The sequence below is a fragment of the Bison bison genome, unplaced genomic scaffold (assembly GCF_000754665.1).
Source record: "Bison bison bison isolate TAMUID 2011002044 unplaced genomic scaffold, Bison_UMD1.0 scf7180017864495, whole genome shotgun sequence".
Taxonomy (NCBI): domain Eukaryota; kingdom Metazoa; phylum Chordata; class Mammalia; order Artiodactyla; family Bovidae; genus Bison; species Bison bison.
The window spans coordinates 4,664,275-4,677,385 of NW_011495054.1; the positions used below are offsets into that span (position 1 = coordinate 4,664,275).

At 46.3% G+C, this 13,111-nt stretch overlaps 1 protein-coding gene across 1 annotated transcript in view; it reads right to left on the reverse strand.

Moving 5' to 3' along the window:
• IQCD (IQ motif containing D) overlaps positions 1–13,111 on the reverse strand; it is a 27,052-nt gene that overhangs the window by 7,375 nt on the left and 6,566 nt on the right. The window contains 2 exon segments of the mRNA XM_010828582.1: positions 1,608–1,629; positions 2,756–3,589. Of these exon segments, the coding sequence (XP_010826884.1) occupies positions 1,608–1,629; positions 2,756–3,503 (770 nt within the window). The 5' untranslated portion in view covers positions 3,504–3,589.

The window sequence follows — 13,111 nt, forward strand, 5'->3', positions numbered from 1 at the left end:
ACCATGGTGGGTCGCCAAGGCAGGAGAGGCTGGCGTGCCTGCAGCTCTCGGAGGTGGGGGGCATTATTATGTCTCCCCATCCTACCCCCGGCCCAGGATGAAGACGGGACCGCCTGCCTAGAGACGGGAAAATAGAGGGGTTGAGTCTGTCTGGGGTTGCGCAGCTTCACTGGAATTTGAAGCCTGGTCTGTCCCATCTGGAGCCCACATCTGTGACCACCACCCTCTGTTTCCTGGAGTGAGCCAAGGGCTCAGTGTGCCTGAGACAGCTCCATGCTCCTGCCTGAGGCGCAATGGGAAGTACCCAGTTGGTAGAGATACCTGGCATGATGCATGAAGGTGTGAGATAAACGTCCAGCACGGGGAATGCCACCCGGTTCTCCCCTTGAGGGCCTGGCTTGGCTCCTGCCCTCAGTGGGTTCTGAAACAGGAATTAGGGTTGGGTCGGGGGAGTTGGGGTTGTTCCATAAACAAGCTCCAAAGGCTGATCACAAGCGCTAGGGTTTCCCTCTGAACACACCGGTGCTGTGGCTGGCTCAGGCCGGCAGCTTTGGGCTTGGGGGCGGCTGGCAGGGGGCCCACAGTGGGTCTGAGCTCACTTCCTGGACTCAGGGAGTGGCAGGTGGGCTTAGGGAGGGGGTTTGAGGCAAGCCAATCCTGTGGGCAAGTCTTCAACCTTCAGGTGCTGGGTTTGAAGGCAGGCAGTGCTATGAGGAGTCAGAGCTTCTCGTGTGGACCCCTGAAACCTGCCTAATTGGTGTCACCCCCTCATTTTACACTGAGATCCGATGACCTGATGAAATTTGCCCACCTGGCAGAAATGAAATTTGCCCACCCAGATCTGTCCAACTTGGCAGCCCCAAGTTGTTTTCCACCACCTGAATGAGATCAGCAAAGACACTTGGCAGGGTGGGGTCCTGTCCCTGTCCCTAAGTCACACCCCTCCAACCTCTGAGTGACCTCCTCTGACTGAACTCCTGGGAGCCTGTCATCTCTCCACTCACCAAATAATTAGCATGTCTGCTTTTCATGCCAGGTCTGCTGGGGACACAGCGGGGGGCTGAGAGAGATGAGGTCTCTGTCCTCCTGTGAGGGACCCAGACCCCAATCAAATCATCACACAAGTAGTCATCAACAAGCCCTAGTGAATGCCGAACAGGACCAAGTCAGGAAACCAGTGCGCCAGGGAGGGAGAATGGCCTTGGTCTCTCATCTATCACAGGGCGATGAAAAGGTGGCAGCTGTCCCCCAGGACCTGCTCTCCCTGGCAAGGCTATAGACCAAAATGTTTTGCTGGGAGCGTGGCCCCGGCTACAGACCACTTTCCCAGCATCTCTGCTGTTGCTAAGTCGCTTCAGTCGTGTCCGACTCTGTGCGACCCCATAGACGGCTTCCCCGTCCCTGGGATTCTCCAGGCAAGAACACTGGAGTGGGTTGCCATTGCCTTCTCCAATGCATGAAAGTGAAAAGTGAAAGTGAAGTTGCTCAGTCGTGTCCGACTCTTAGCGACCCCATGGCCGCATCTCTAGCACTGGCTAAGAACTGCTTCCAGTTGGTGGCCCAAAAGAGCAGGTCAAAGCCCCCTTCTCTGCTTTCCTCTTTCCTGCTGGCTGGACAATAACAACACGACTAGGGGAAGCTGGAACATCCTCTTGGGTCCATGGTTTGAAGTCTTGTGTGAAGGATGTCAGAGAAGCCAGCCAGAAGGAACCTGGGCCCCTGACAAGTTTACGAAGCAGAACTTCCATGCCAGCTCTCTGTTAAACAGAAATCGGTCTCCAGCTTGACTAGGCCCCTATTATTCGGGGTCTCTTTGTTTTAGCAGCTAAACCTATACTTATACATCACCTCCAGGGACTTTGTAAGACGTTGGTGAGAAAATGTATGTAAAAAATCACACACAGGACTTCCCTGGTGGTCCAGTGGTGAAGAATCAGCCTGCCAAGTCAGGGGACATGTGTTTGATCCCTGGTCTGGGAAGATCCCACATGCTGTGGGGCAGCTGAGCCCGAGCGCCACAGCTTCCCAGCCTAGGCTCTGGAGTTTGTTCTTCACAAGAGAAGCCACCACAATGAGAAGCTGGCTCACCGCAAATAGAGGAGAGCCCTGGCTCACTGCAATCAGAGAAAGCCCGCAGGCAGCAACGAAGACCAAGCTCAGGCCACCAAAAATAAATGAACAAAAATAATTTTTAAAATAAAATAACACAGTAGGTGTCCCCAGATGGTTATTAGGTTGGGATCATGTTATCTTTTCCCCTCTTAAAAATTCTTCTAGAACTTCCACCCCTCTCACCTGCCCTCAGGACAAAGATCACATTCCTTGAATAGGCCTCAAAGGTGATCTCTCAGCAAAGTCTTAAATGTTTATTATCCAGCCCTGGACTGGAAAGTCCCTCTCTATTTCACCCACCTGGTTTACACCGTCTCATTCTTCAAGTCATGGCTTCCATGTCTCTGAGTTCCAAGTTCAGGCTTCCTATAACACTCTCTTATAGCACTTTGTACTTAACCCTTTCTTGTACTTCTCAAGACGTAATTAAATCAGATCTTTAAGACCAGCCTTCTCTCTCATGAACTCCATGTGGCTGGGACTATGTGGACTCATCATTTGTAAGACCTGGCACCTGGTGAGTGCTCAAAACAATATTTGTGGAGCAAATGAATGAAAACAACTATTTAAACCGTGGAAGGAAGAAACCCCAATTGCCAAAAGATGTGGGGCCTCTCCCTGGGGGCTCCGGCTCTAATCTGACCAGTACCGTGTATTCATACCTCCGCATTCCTGTTCCTCACACAGGCCGCCAGTTCATTTTCCAGGGTGTCTATGATCTCTTGGTGCCTCCGATTCCGTCGGGTGATGTCCTGGATGAACTGGATCTTGTCTCTGGCTTCCATAGGACTGGTGAGTAACTTCTCAAACAGGAAACCTCGGAGTTCTACCAGGCTATCGATAAAACACTGGGCTTCCTTGCTCCTGCCCAGGGTCTGAGCCTGCAACAGGCTGGCGGCCTGGGGGTTACTGAGCAGGAGTCTCACGACGTTCTTGGTGGATTCTTTGATCTCCTGCATCAGCGGCTGGAGCTGGGATTTCTGCAAGTCCATGGCGAAGAGGCGCTCTCGGAACCACGCTTCGTCCTCGAACTCTTCCGCCTCCTGCAGTTTCCTTTCTTCCTCCTGCAGGTAACTGACTCGGTCCAGGAGGGCCTGGCAGAGGTCCTCGTGCTCCCTCACTGCCTTCGAGATGTCCGGCCCCAGCATCCCCTCCGAAGTCTTGGACTCTGACGCCGCGTGGGACAGCAGGCTCACCAGCTCCACCTTGTGGATAGTCTCGTCCAGGACGGACATGATCCTCTTGGTCTCGATGGTCGTGAGTTTGCTCCTGGCGGGGGTTAGGGCTTTTGGCGGGATGGTGGACTTTTTGGTTGTCTGGGCTATCAGCCTTATTTTGTTGATGTCAGGACCTTGATAGAGGGGGGCCACGGTTAGGACGTCCAGAGCCATTTTATGAGCTTCTCCTCTGCACACTCTGAGAGATTGAGACTTGGGTAGGCTCCCTGGGCCTCCTGCTTTGATTATGTCTGGCCACGCTGAAAAAGGAAGGAGAAGGCAGTCATCAGGGTCACGCTGACATCGGGACGGCTGGCATGGCCACAGCAGCTGTAAACTATTGATGTGGAGAGTTCACCTTAGACGTTCTGCATCTTTGACCCAGAACCTCTCACGGAAAACAGTTTTTAACTCCGTGACAGTGCCAGGGCCCCAAGGGTAAGGGGACCAAATAAGGAGGTGGGTCTCAGGCACGTGTGTCAGGCAGGGGCCAACCAGGAATGCAGACATCATTCTAAGTATTTAAACACATCCTGGGCTTCCCAGGTGGCTCAGTGGTGAAGAATTCGCCTACCAAAGCAGGAGACGTGGGTCAGATCCCTGGGTCAGGAAGATCCCCTGGAGAAGGGCATGGCAGCCTATTCCAGTATTCTTGCCTGGAGAACCCCACAGACAGAAGAGCCTGGTGGGCTACAGTCCGTGGGGTTGGAAAGAGTCAGACATGACTGTGCACGCACACCAGTGACATGGGTGATGGAAGAGCTGAGTGGCCAACCAGGGGAAGGGGAAGCCACCCAGCGATTGTCAGTGGCCGGAAGCCACACAGGAGGAGGAGGAGGGGCGGGTCTGGGGATCAGGGTTCCCTGGGGGAAGCTGGAGCCACAGCCATTTCCTGTCCAGGAGTCACTGTAGCCCCAGTGGAGCTGTAGCCTCTGCTGGAAATGCAGCCCAAAGCAGAGAGAAGGGGCGGAAATCTGGTTCCTCCCTTCGTCCAGCCTTCCAATCTAACACCAGCACCTCCCCTTGACCGAATTCAGGGGGAAACCAGCTGACAAGGGAGCCTGGGCAATGCAGCCAGCAGGGGTGGACAGCCAGAGACAGAGCAGAAGAGAGACAAGCAAATAATAGTGCTGAGAGCAAACAGCACCAGGACAAGCACAGTGTATCTGCACTGGCTTTTAAAAATGTACTTTAAAAATCAGGGTGGGGATGACCAAAGACTTCAAAGCACTACTTAGAAAACTGTTTTGCTACAGAAACAGACTCGTAGACATAGAAAACAAACTTCCGTTTATCACGGGGGAAGGAGATGGGGATAAATTAGGAGTATGGGATTTACAGATCCACACTACTGTATATAAAATAGATAAACAACAAAGATTTACTGTACAGCACAGGGAACTATATTCAATATCTTATAATAACATAATGGAAAAAAATCTTAAAAGTTGTACATATATGTATATATATAAAGCTGAACCACTGTCCTGTATGCCTGAAAACTGACAAATATTGTAAGTCAAGTATACTTCAATCTTTAAAACTATATATTTAAAAAAAAATACTGTTTTAGGACTTCCCTGGGGGTCCAGTGGTTAAAAATCTGCATTCCAATGCAGGGGACTCAGGTTTAATCCCTGGTCGGGGAATTAAGATCCCACATGCCAAGGGGGCAACTCAGCCCATGTCACAGCTAGAGAGAAGCCAGAGTGTCGTGATGAAGATCCTGTGTGTCACAACCAAGACCTGATACAGCCAAATAAATAAATACTTTAAAAAAAAAAAAAGAAAAACTGTTTTGCTAGATGCAACAGTGTATACTGAAGTGGCTCCCGAATCACAAGAAGGACATTAGTAGGAAAACCGGATAGCCAAATAAAGTTGATGGTTTAGTTCCTAGCATTGTATCAATTTTAATTTCTTAGTTTTGACAAACCATGGTTATGTAAGTTATTAACATCTGGGGGAGCTGAACGAAGGTGACAGGGGAATTCTCTGTACTATCTTTGCTACTTTTCTGTAAATCTATAATTACTACAAAATTAAAAGTTTAAAAGACTTTCAGGGGAAAAAAAAAATACCTATGGTGGCAGTCAGAAATCAGTCATCAGTGTTGGCCTATATGGCCGGGTGGCTAAAAGTATTAAGCTTTGCAGCAACCCCGTGTGAGTTTCAGATCCTCGCTGCGGGACCCTGGGCTGGCTATTTAATCCCACTAAGCCTGGGCTTCCTCAGTCATTGGATAGGGATCATCACAGGGGAAGTTTCTGGCACAGATCCTGGCATTGTGAGTGCTCGATAAATAACAAGTATTATTATCTGGGGGAAAACAAAATCCAAAGTTTAGGACTTCAGTGGTTTCCCAGTCTGCATCTCCCACCACCCCGCCCCTCCCTGGAGATCCAGATGGCCGGGATCGGCTGGACCTCCCAACATACCGTGTCGAAGATGGACCCCACCATGTCTCCACTCCTTGCCTTGTCCATCCAGTACCCCTTGTCTGGATGGTCAACAATTCTGCCACCTGAATTGTTCAAGCCAGACACCTGAATGCCACCTGAACTCTGCCTCCTCTCCCATATCCAACATACCACCCAGTTATCTGTGTTCACCCCTGAGAGCTCCCAGTCTGTTTCCTTCTCAGCAGCCTCTCTGCCACTGAGCAGGGCCCTTGATGGTGCTCGCTTGATGATTAAAGAGTTCTTTAACTGGTCTGCTTACATCTGCTGCTGTTCCCAGCAAGATAGTCCGAGCAGTCACCCATTTGGGTATTTATTGAGGCCCCAGGGATATTAAAAAAAAGATGCAAGGTATTTCTTGTCCTCCCAGAGTTTATAACCTAGTTTGGGATATGGAACAGGCACACGTGAAAGTTCAGCAACTATGGAAGGAGGGAATGAAGTTGTGTTGTCAGTTGCTTAGCGCCTGATCTGGCTGCCTTTCTTCCTATTTGGCCCTTTAGGTGTTTCTCGTTTCTTGGATTCCCTCCACTTCTTTCTGTTTACTCTTTGCTTTGCTGAAAAGGAGGTATCTAGACCTTCAATCCTCTCTCTCTCACTTTTTTTTTTTTTTGGCTGCATTCCATGCAGCATGTGGGATCCGACCTGGTTTTGAACCCATGTCCCCTGCACTGGACCGAGAGGGAGGTGCTCTATCTTGCATCTCTTTGATTCCCACCTGCTTCCTGCACCTTAATAAATCTTGTGAGTTGCTTCAGGCTTCTCCTGAAAATAACATTTTAGGGATGGCCGTGGAGCTTCCTCAGCCTCTCTGGGGATGAAGGAAATCTGCCCAGCCACAGGATGGATGTGAACAAAATGTTTCACGAAGGCACGTCTCCCCAGTGTCCCCCAAAGCTCTCATGCATAAATCAGAATGCTCGAAGTTTTTAAGAGTGCGACATTGAATGCAGTGTTGAAGAAAATGTTCCCATTTTCTTTCAGCCAAATTACCTCTTTTGCTTTAAAGGGCAAACTTGTTTTCTTTGATTATGATGACGCCCATCAGTTCCTGACAGCTCATTTGGGTGAACAAGAAAAAGCCAGTGGAACTGGGACTGGGGGAAATGCATCTGACTTCTGATGACAAAAATCACTGGAGAATCTCTTTTCCTTGAATTCTAATGTGATCACTTCATGTCCTTTTTAATGCCACCAACCTTAATATTTAAATCTCTTCCAACGCAAGCCTCTCCTTTTAAGATTCCTGCCCCGAGAGTGAAGCACTGCTATTAATGGAGGGGGGACTTTAATTGGATCATCCCTTTATTTGTCATTAATTCTGTTGCTGAACTTTATAAATGGAAATATATCTTTATCATGCAAATTATACCTCGTTTTCATTCAAATGGGCTTGTTGGATGTTGTATTACATTCCCTCTCGGAACATTTTGGAGTTTAAAAAAAAAAAGGTTTGAGATAAATTATGTATGTTTCCCCCTGGGGAGAAAAAGGAGAAGAAAGTCCAGCACCTACAAGTACCCTCAAATCCAGCGCTAGTCCATGGAGAAGTCAAAGGATGTGAAAAAACAAACTTGAGAGAGAGAGACAGGGTGTTTGTGTGTGTCTGGGTGTGGGTGTGGGTGGGTATGAGGGGCATCTCATTTTAAGGAATGCCATTTAAATACTAACTCACTCTTAGGAACTCCTTGGCAGTCCAGTGTTGAGGGGCCTGGGTTTGATAAGTGGTCAGGGAACTAAGATCCCACAAGCCGAGTGCCAACAAAAAAAAAAAGCAGGTGAAGGAGACGGACTAAATCATTTTAGGGCAAGCTTTGAATCACCTCTCATTGGTTTTTATATTTTGGAGTCAAGTATTCACACACTTTGGAAATTTTTGTTGCTGCTGCTGTTATTCAGTTGCCAAGTCATGTTCGACTGTTCGAGACCCCCACGGGCTGCAGTATGCCAGGCTTCCCTGTCCCTCACCATCTCCCGGAGGTTGCCAAAGTTCATGTCCATTGACTCAGTGAAGCCATCCAACCATCTCATCCTCTGTCGTCCCCTTCTCCTCCTGCCTTCAACCTTACTCAGCATCAGGGTCTTTTCCAATGAGTCAACTCTTCACATCAGGTGGTCAAAGTATTGGAACTTCAGCATCAGTCCTTTCAATGAATATTCAGAGTTGATTTCCTTTAGGATTGACTTGTTTGATCTCCATGTAGTTCAAGGGACTCTCAAGAGTCTTCTGCAGCACTATAATTCAAAAACATCAATTCCTTGGTGCTCTGCCTTCTTTACTGTCTAGCTCTCATATCCATACATGACTGCTGGAAAAACCATAGCCTTGACTATACAGACTTCTGTTGGCAAAGTGATATCTTTGCTTTTTAACACATTATCTAGATTTGTCAAAGCTTTCCTGCCAAGAAGCAATGGTCTTCTAATTTCACGGCTGGAGTACCATCTGCAGTGATTTTAGAGCCCAAGAAGAGGATATCTGTCACTGCTTCCACCTTTTCCCCTTCTATCCGCCATGAAGTGATGGGACCAGATGCCACGATCTTAGTTTTTTTAATATTGAGTTTTAAGCCGGCTTTTTCACTCTCTTCCTTCACCCGGATCAAGAGGCACTTTAGTTCCTCTTCATTTTCTTTTTTTTTTAAGTTTTAAAAAATTAATTTATTTTTAATTGAAGGATAATTGCTTTACAGAATTTTGTTGTATTCTGCCAGATATCAACACTTTCTGCCATTAGAGTGGTATCATCTGCATGTCTGAGGTTATTGATATTTCTCCTGGCAATCTTGATTCTAGCTTGTGATTCATCCAGCCTGGCATTTCGCATGTGCTCTGCGTATAAGTTAAATAAACAGGGTGACAACAGCCTTGTGGTATTCCTTTCTCAATTCTGAACCAGTCAGTTGTTCCATAGAGGGTTCTGACTGTTGCTTCCTGACCCGCATACAGGTTTCTCAAGAGACAGGTATTATGGGCGAATTACAAAGACGCACCATGTAACTGATGATGACACGGGGCCCACAGGTCAGCTTGATGCCACAGTGATGGGTAACAAGAGATACCTTCATGACGGCTGGTTCCAACTCAGTGTCGCCCAAATCCCTCTCACTGGAATGTCAGCCTTATGACTTCTACCAGATCTCTAGACCAGGCTGTGCTATTATCAACTCAGGTATTTTCTTTAAGTACACTTTCATTTTTAAGTACTTCTCATTAAAAAGGAAACTTTATATCTCTGCTGTAACTGGAAAATCTGTTTCAACTCATTAAACAGAAGATAACAATGTCTACCTCCTGATGTTATTTCACTCCAGCTAGATAGTGGGACCCAGGCAAGATGAGTCTGAAACCAGAATGCTATTGTTGTTTAGTCACTCAGCCATGGGAAAGTCCCCCTGTGGCCACTTTTGAAGGATTACTCAGTCCTCTCTTGTCCTTTTTGAGAACCTGTGTTCCCTGGATGGCTTCTGGCTTGCAGAAGATTCCTGGGCTGGAGGTGGAGCCGTGAACATTGGCGGTAGTAACGGACTGAATCTCATCGGTGGAGATGGCTCTGTGACCGCAGGCTCCCGTGTTACCCTGGGCTTTGGAGACAGAGGGCTCTGAATAGCGTCTGAGGTTGGGACGGAATGCACTCCTCGGGGCAGATTTCCAAGCTGCTGGTTAGGTTTATAATGAATAACTCTCTATGGCTACTGGCCATGGCTATAGCCCTGAGCAAATTCACTTAACCTTCTGGGCCCTTATCTCTGAATCTGAACAGGAAAACAGGAGCCCACGGCATGGTGATTAAGTTTGGGGGTTCCCATGTTAGACGAATTTGAAGTTCAGTCCTAGGGGATCACCACTTCCTTGCTCCGTGGCTTTAGGTAAGTCTATTAATGTCTCTGAGCATCTTTGGCTTCCTCACCTGTGACATTCCCTGGTGGCTCAGATGGTAAAGAGTCCACCTGCAATGTAGGCGATCTGGGTTCAATTCCTGGGTTGGGAAGATCCTCTGGAGAAGGAAATGGCAACCCACTCCAGTATTCTTGCCTGGAGAATTCCATGGACAGAGGAGCCTGGCAGGTTTATGGTCCATGGGGTGACAAAGAGTCAAACATGACTGAGCTAGAGTTTCACTTTCACCTGTGACATGGGGACAGTAACAGACACCACGCTTGATAAAACTGTTGTGAGCATGACATGAAGTCCGGACTCAATCATGGTGGGCTTTTAGGTGGACTTCCAAAATAGTATGATTTAATATTGACATTTGAATACTTCTTAAAACAGAATGTGTGTTTTTTCTCAAAATAATATATATTTGTTTTTGCACAGGAAGTTTTATAAATAGCTAACATGGATCCATTTTTCTACTCCTTTTTACTATTTCTGTTTAATTATGCAGGCTTCTGCATTATTCATGACTTTCTGTAAGTAATGGAGGAAGACAGAGACCGCTTAAACCACTCACCATTTTCCAGGCTCTTCCCCCTTACAAATTAATTCATCACAATTTTTAATTCCTCTTTTGGCAATGTAGCTGTCAAAGTGTTTATTTCTGGTTCTCTGCAACTGTGGATAGTATCACTTGGGTTGTTTCAGACAGAAGGAAGAATTTCTTAGCAGTGAATTTGGATTTTTCTAAAATAGACTTCCCCCACTTAAATATATGTATACATTTAAATCATAATCTTATCAGATGCAAAACACTGGCTTTTCCTGACTGATAGATGTTGCAGAAGAGTCTTTTTAAAACTGTGACCCTTTAGTGAATGGTGGAATCAGTTTGGTTGTTGACACTAGCATTAAAAATAAATGAAATAGAAAATATCAGAGCACACTGCATGTAGTAAGGATCCTTTTGTATTTAAACAGGCTTGTGCTGTGTGCCAGGTTGAGGAGGAAAATGTATTTCTTTGTCTGGCTTGTGGTTAAAAGAAAACAACCTGCATCCAAAAGCTTTTATGTTAAAGGCATTTGATTGGCCATCGGATATAACCTGCTGCTAGGGTCTTCCCAGGTGGCTCAGTGGTAAAGAATCTGCCTGCGAATGCAGGAGACTCCAGAGTTGCAGGTTCAGTTCCTGGGTTGGAAGTATTTCTTGGAAGAAATGGCAACCCACTCCAGTATTCTTGCCTGGAAAGTTCCATAGACAGAGAAGCCTGGTGGACTACAGTCCAGGGGATCAAAAAAGAGTCAGACGGGACAAATAATGTGTGCCATTATTTGAAAGCTAAGGCCAAAGAGATAATTTCCTCTGATGTTCTGTATTTCAAATGATCTTGATTTTTAATCCCTTTTGCTTTCAGTTCCACTAACTAGGGCTTGAAGGGAAAAGGTAGGGGGGTGTGTGTGTGTGTGTGTGTGTGTGTGTGTAGCACTTATGTGAAAATACCAGTGTAGAACAGAGTTTTTCAGTCTCCACACTATTGTCATTTGGGGTCAGATAATTGTTGTGGAGGCTGTCCTGTGTGTTGCAGGATGTTTAGCATCATTCCTGGCCTCTACCCACTTGATGCCAGTAGCATCCTTCTTTCGCCCTTAGCGCCCATCAGTTGGAGATGCAATATCTCCAGACATTGCCCAATGTTCCTGTGGGGTGGGTGCGGAGTGCTCCTCGTTGAGAACCACTGGTTTGGACCACAGTGGCCTGCCTCCCCCAAAAAACTCTTGCCCTCCCATATGCTACGTCCAGTGCTCTGTCCAGATTCAAAGGAAGGCTTGCTCATGCCTTGCCCACTCTGTCTGATGAGCTGATCTTGGTGCCATCTCAAACCACCATCAGTTACAGAATCAAGATCAGATTCACCAGCTGGGTCTTAGGAGCCCTGGGTGCAGCATCCTCCCCTGCCAGGGGCTCTTGGAATAAGTCTGGGCAAGTCCCTTATCTCTTTTGCACGTGGGAACACACACCTGTCACAGCAATCACATGGGAACTGGGTTGAGGAAGGATGGTTTAACAAATGGGAAGGCCCTTTGGAGGGTTAAAAGCTCTCTCTCAAGTGGAGTGATTATGATTATATGTTGAGGGAGGAACTAGGCTATACATTGGCCTCACTGCCCAGAGCTGTTTTCTCCCAGGGAAAAAGGGAAGTATGTACATGCGGGGAATTTAGCAATTGAGTAGGGAGAAAAGACTCAGTTCTTAATTCTTTTTTTTTTTTTTTTTTGGTGGCTGCACCGTCTAGCTGGTGGGATCTTAGTTTCCCAACCAGGGATCAAACCTGAGCCCACAGCAGTGAAAGCGCCAAGTCTTAACCACTGGACTGCCAGGGAATTCTGGAAGACTATTTCTAATTCAATCTGTTTACTCATTACAGGTCTATTCAAATTTTCTCTTTCTTCTTGGGTCAATTTTAACAATTTGTCTTTCTAGTTCTGAGTGTTCCTTGGAAGAACTGATGTTGAAGCTGAAACTCCAATATTCTGGCCACCTGATTAGAAGAGCTGACTCATTTGAAAAGACCCTGATGCTGGGAAAGATTGAAGGTGGGAGGAGAAGGGGACAACAGAGGATGAGATGGTTGGATGGCATAACCAACTCAATGGAGATGAGTTTGGGTAAACTCTGGGAGTTGGTGATGGACAGGGAGGCCTGGCATGCTGCAGTCCATGGGGTTGAAAAGAGACACAATTGAGCAACTGAACTAAACTGAGGAATTCATTCATTTTATCTAAGTTGTCTTATTTTTTTGGCATGAAGTTTTTCATCATATTCCTTATAATTCTTTAAGTTTCTATATTTCTCATTTTGGCAATTTGTGCCTTTTATTTTCTTGGTCAGTCCAGCTATATCTTCCCGGTACATTAGCCTTCCTATCAATATCAAATGGTCCCTCTTTGTTCTAGTAATATTTCCTTTTTGTCTTAAAGTCAATTTTGTCTGATAGCAGTTTAGCCTTTCCAGCTTTCTTATGGTTACTGTTTGCATGGAGTCCAACTTTTTTTTATTTTCTGTGTCTTTTAATCTAAGATGAATTTCTTGTAGGCAGAATATATTTCAGTCTCACTTATGTATTTATTTATTTTGAAACATTTCTTTCTCTTTTTTTTGACTGTGCCGCACAGCATAGTTCCCTGACTGGGGATTGAACCTGCACCTTTGGCAGTGAAAGCACTGAGTCCTAATCACAGGACTGCCAAGGAGTTCCCCAGTCTCATTTTTTAAATTTAGTCTGGCAACCTCTGTTTTGATTGGAGTGTTTTTTTCCATTTAATAATTTACATTAAATTATTCCAGAGATCAAATTGCCAACATCTGTTGGATCATGGAAAAAGCAAGAGAGTTCCAGAAAAACATATATTTCTGCTTTATTGACTATACCAAAGCCTTTGACT